General features: G+C 34.0%; 1 protein-coding gene across 1 annotated transcript; it reads left to right on the top strand.

The window, feature by feature from the left end:
- The first annotated feature begins 694 nt into the window (after nucleotides 1–694).
- Nucleotides 695–2,992, top strand: LOC131947654 (zinc finger CCCH domain-containing protein 13-like). The gene is made up of 4 exons (XM_059308894.1): nucleotides 695–802; nucleotides 939–1,159; nucleotides 1,386–1,458; nucleotides 1,655–2,992. Exons 1-4 carry the CDS (start codon nucleotides 695–697, stop codon nucleotides 2,990–2,992), a joined length of 1,740 nt encoding a protein of 579 aa, XP_059164877.1.
- The last annotated feature ends 2,718 nt before the right edge of the window (nucleotides 2,993–5,710 follow it).

The following is a 5,710-nucleotide window of genomic DNA, read 5'->3' as shown; positions in this document are numbered from 1 at the left end:
TAAACTGGCCTTGACATAAAAATCTATTTCATTTTCAACTAGGTCAAGAAACCGAGAAAAAATAAAAAGATAACAACCCCAAGATGTATTTAAAAAAAAATACAAGCATACAATAAATTGCATTTTGTCTAAATTTTTTAAAAAGGAAAACGACCTAATTTTGTGTAAAAAATAAACATTTCTATTAACATTTGTTTCTTTACCTGCGACTTATTGGTTAGATAGATAAGTACACTTTCATTTTATTTGTGTTTTTTTTTACTTTGACAAATAACAAAGTCAACAAAAATAGAAAGATATGTAACAAAATAAAAACAAACTATTTTTGTTTATGAGTTATCGAAATATGGAACGCAAATCTGAATTAACTATATAAAATTAGTCCACAAATCATTCACAAAAACAACAGTGCACATGCATTGATCATGTGGTGAGCAGCCCTCTGTTCCAATGATATTGCTTTTAAAAACATATAAAAACATGCGTGAACGCAACCCAAGTCATTAAACATTACGAAATCTACCAGGTCTGTAACTAAATTTATTTGAAACTATTTAATTTTACCGTTAATATATGAACCAAATTTAAAATTAATGTAGGCGATTAGATTTAAATTATAGTAACATGCATGTATTTTCGCAGAATCATCACAACTATGAACTTCCGACTTGCATGTGTGTTTTGCATCCTATCCATGGCTTTGGGTAGGTATGTGGATCAAGACAGTTCCCAGTCCTTCAGGGAATTAGACAAGAACCGTGATGGTCAACTCTCTAGATCTGAGATGACCAGCAGAATACAGGTAAATGAATGTTTATTATGAGTGATCTATACAGAAATATAGCTTACCAATTATATATCAATATCATATACGTATAAAAGTAATAATTTATAGAACTATTTAAACCTTCTCTGCAAATGCTTTTGGTCTAACATAGGATAAAGACGATGACCAAGACGGCCAAGTGACCAGAGAGGAATATGACCGTCACGTCGACGCTGAGCACCGTGACCCACAGACCAGAAGAATTCTGAAGGAGCATTTCGATGACCTGGATAAAGATAGAAACGGTGTTCTGGACAGACGAGATGTTGACGCCATCTTTGATCAGGCTGACACTGGCAGAGATGGTCGTCTCTCTGAGGATGAATACAAAAGGTTGGTGCCTATAATTATATAAATAGTTTTTTTTTAAACTTTATCCGCGACAATTAACACATGTTTTTGCTTTGAATTTTAAGATTTTACAATTTCATAACCCTTTTAGTAGTCAGCTTTTAGTGAACAATCTATACAGGCCATCTTTTCATGTTATCGAGTTGATCACTATTTTAGACATTAAATTCTTTAATAAGTCTTTCAAAAAATGTTTTTAATACTACAGACAAGTTGCCAGACGATTACGACACATTAAAGCATCCTTTAGGGAGGATAGACAAGAGGCTGACGAGAGAAGCGTAAGTTCTTTTAAAAATGTTGAATCCTATAGTTTATTCGTATATAGAAACAAAATAAAAAGTACAAAAGAACAAATGTGTCATAAAATTATACAACATTCTGGTATAAAAGAAGGTAATGTGCTAACCATTACTAAACTACAAAGATCTAACAAATTAACTAAAATTTTTAATTTAAAAAATACGGTTGTTTTAGGGGCAAGACAGGAGCAGACAATTGACAAGAGAGAAGTATGAAAACAGAGACAGAGATGACAGCAGAGACAGGGATGAAAACAGAGATGAGAGAAGAGACAGAGATGAAAACAGAGACAGAGATGACAGAAGAGACAGGGATGACAGAAGAGACAGGGATGAAAGCAGAAACAGAGATAACAGAAGAGACAGAGATGACAGAAGAGACAGGGATGAAAACAGAGACAGAGAAGACAGAAGAGACAGGGATGAAAACAGAGAAGACAGAAGAGACAGGTATGAAAACAGAGATGACAGAAGAGACAGGGATGAAAACAGAGAAGACAGAAGAGACAGAGATGAAAACAGAGACAGAGATGACAGAAGAGACAGGGATGAAAACAGAGATGACAGAAGAGACAGGGATGAAAACAGAGACAGAGATGAAAGAAGAGACAGGGATGAAAACAGAGATGACAGAAGAGACAGGGATGAAAACAGAGATGACAGAAGAGACAGGGGTGAAAACAGAGATGACAGAAGAGACAGGGGTGAAAACAGAGACAGAGATGAAAACAGAGACAGAGATGACAGAAGAGACAGGGATGAAAACAGAGATGAAAGAAGAGACAGGGGTGAAAACAGAGATGACAGAAGAGACAGGGATGAAAACAGAGATGACAGAAGAGACAGGGATGAAAACAGAGACAGAGATGACAGAAGAGACAGGGGTGAAAACAGAGATGACAGAAGAGACAGGGGTGAAAACAGAGACAGAGATGACAGAAGAGACAGAGGTGAAAACATAGACAGAGATGAAAACAGAGACAGAGATGACAGAGGAGACAGGGATGAAAACAGAGATGACAGAAGAGACAGGGGTAAAAACAGAGATGACAGAAGAGACAGGGGTGAAAACAGAGACAGAGATGAAAACAGAGACAGAGATGAAAACAGAGACAGAGATGACAGAAGAGACAGGGATGAAAACAGAGATGACAGAAGAGACAGGGGTGAAAACAGAGACAGAGATGAAAACAGAGACAGAGATGAAAACAGAGACAGAGATGACAGAAGAGACAGGGATGAAAACAGAGACAGAGATGATAGAAGAGACAGGGATGAAAACAGAGATAGAGATGACAGAAGAGACAGGGATGAAAACAGAGATGACAGAAGAGACAGGGATGAAAACAGAGACAGAGATGACAGAAGAGACAGGGATGAAAACAGAGACAGAGATGATAGAAGAGACAGGGGTGAAAACAGAGACAGAGATGAAAACAGAGACAGAGATGAAAACAGAGACAGAGATGAAAACAGAGACAGGGATGACAGAGAAGGCAGATACCGACAATAACAAAACTACGAAAGGTTAGTGTGAATTAAAATTCAAATAAATTAGGATATATATTTAGGTAATGGTACACCATCTGTTAATAACCAATAAATCAATGAACTTTACAAAAATATAAAAATATTATTTCAAAATTAATAATATTTTTGTATTTTCACAAGTACAATATATGTAATATTCTTACTTATTTTTTTTGTAGACAGCGCATCTGATATCCTTGCTGCCTGGCTCGTCATCAAGGAATTGAACAGAATTTTTTTATACTTTGTAATCAGATTTATTTTGTCACTTTTTTATTATTTTCAATAAAGTTTTATATATTGTACAAAAATACGAGTGTTACAAAATGTTTCTTATGGTTGTAAATGAGAGAAGAGACAAAGATGTAAGTGATGTTATTCGCCAAACCACATTAGGAAATAATTTTCAACAATAACGAAATGAAATCAAATAACGTTTGTTTACCTATAGATTTTTTCACACAAAAGAAAATACCTTTTTAGCTAAGAGCAATTAATTCATTATTTTTGTTCAACACACTACCATTGTAAAAATCGCTTTAGCTATTTTCCTATTACTTGTCTTTAATTTGTTCAGTAAATAAGAAAATTGCCTCGTGGATTCTGCAGGAACAATTTACTGTTTAGCAGACGAAACAAAACACATTTAAAAAAAATTAATTTATATCTAAACACCATTCGAATAAAATATGAAATGAAGCCTTAGTCAGCTCTCCTAAACTTATTTGTATATTCTTAAATAAGAATTAAGCCCATGACAAGTTCAGTTTAATCGCGCTATAGAAATACATACGTATGTGACGAAATCACTAGTTTTTTAGGACACGCAAAATGTCTTAGAATATACTTTTGATAATATAATAAAAGATATTCTATACTGAATGTTATTGAGAAATCGGAAATCAGTAAAATACCACTTCCGGCTACGGTAATTCCCTAAGAATTTTTAAAGTAATATAAGTATTAGATTGTATACATATATATGGACTTTCGTCTACCTTATTGAAGCAGTGTACCATTTCCGATTATCGGAAATTAATTAAAAGTTAAAAGAAACATGCGCATACAATCTATAGACTTTGGCGTGAAATTTTCTCAACCTAACTTAAACGATAGGCCTACTCAATTTATTGGCTTTAAACAAACATAAGGGTAGAGTGTGTGCCACATATGCTTACCGGAAAGATCACAAAAGTTATTCATAATTGGATATTATAATTGTAAATGTAATGTCGTTAAAAATAAATAAAACGTTACTCAAGGTGTCGTGTAAACAGACACCAAACACGCAGACAGAAATACAAAAAAAAATTGATTTCATTATCCTGATCAACGTTTATATATTCTCCGTTACTCTGTATAGGAGAAACAAAAGATAAACCATTAAACTACCCAACTTGTTTTAAAATAAGTTTAGGATTCCTTGACTGAATAAAGAAGGAGTGATCTCCCCTAACATTTATCGTATTAAATAGGACTAGACTACCCGTTATTCTTGAATAACCGTGTGTTTCGGGGGTCATCCATAAATGAGGTCATGTTTATTTGACGATTTTTATCTTTCCACTTCGCTTCCCACTATCACACATCTTCAGGAAAACTGAGACCCCACATGCAACATCAGGCAACATGTTATTGTCGTTAAAAAACACCTATTTTGGCTGAGGGTAGTTCTGACCATACTATCATTTCATATGCTGAGAACATAGAAGCAGGTGAACTCTACTTCACCTGCCCCAAGTTCCGCTAAATCACGATAAGTAACTTTATCAGTTACATCTAAAAAGAAAAATTGAATTTTTTTTTAACATTGACATGATGTGTCTCGAACCCGTACCACCCGCAAGGTAACTATTATACTCACAACTCAGCTATCTAGGCACATGATGTGTCTCGAACCCGTATTACACTCACAACTCAGCTAGGCACTTCCGATTAAGTGCAAAATTACTGGGATAGTGTACTTAGAGAGTCCGCGTAAGAAACTTGAGTTACGCGAAAAGGTCCATTATTTCAAATTAAATTATATCCCAAATTAGCCAATTCCATAGTCAAACAAACAAAGCTTTATATAAAATAATTAAGGCCTGAAATAATTTAGAAGAAACTCATTATTGGCATAGATTCTAGATCTAGATAGAGCTAGATCTAGATTCTAGATCTAGAATCTACGGCTAGCTTAAGTCTAGCTTTTCCGTAGCTCTAGATCTAGAATCTTGATAGATAAATCCTTTGTACTCTCGAATTAGATTATCATTGAAGCTAAAAAGCTAAGATTTATATCAAATATTTAAGCACTAAATTAGTTTATTGTGTTTTTTTGTATCTAACTAATAAGATCTAGATCTAATTTAGGTTTAGCCTATCGGTAGATCTAGAATCTCTAGATATATAGGCTAGATACATTTATTTTATAGTCAACTAAGAAGAACTGCCCAGCGTATCCTAATGAAAATTGAAAATAGTGTTGGAATCTAATAAAAATAGCAAACCGACGTATCGTTAAAGCTATAGCCGACAGAAAATCTAGCTTTATAATGCGTTAAACTTTTGTACGGGCAACATGATCTTCCATGGAAGAAGCCACCATAATTGTTGTAAAATTACGAAATGATGTGACGTCACTATAAATAAAGTAATTGTTCTGAAATTTTATAATCAAAGTGGTGTTTCTACCAATGAATATATCAATAAATTAATA

Source organism: Physella acuta, unplaced genomic scaffold (genome assembly GCF_028476545.2).
Source record: "Physella acuta isolate Inbredline_101_S28 unplaced genomic scaffold, ASM2847654v3 ptg000604l, whole genome shotgun sequence".
Lineage (NCBI taxonomy): Eukaryota > Metazoa > Mollusca > Gastropoda > Physidae > Physella > Physella acuta.
Note: the sequence above shows the minus strand (reverse complement) of the source record. Positions and strands in the feature narration are given on the sequence as shown.

Coding starts and splice junctions, on each gene's coding strand:
- LOC131947654 (XM_059308894.1), top strand. CDS start 695: ATGGCTTTGGGTAGGTATGTGGATCAAGACAGTTCCCAGTCCTTCAGG. Junction 1,160..1,385: donor TCTGAGGATGAATACAAAAG/GTTGGTGCCTAT, acceptor TTAATACTACAG/ACAAGTTGCCAGACGATTAC. Junction 1,459..1,654: donor AAGAGGCTGACGAGAGAAGC/GTAAGTTCTTTT, acceptor CGGTTGTTTTAG/GGGCAAGACAGGAGCAGACA.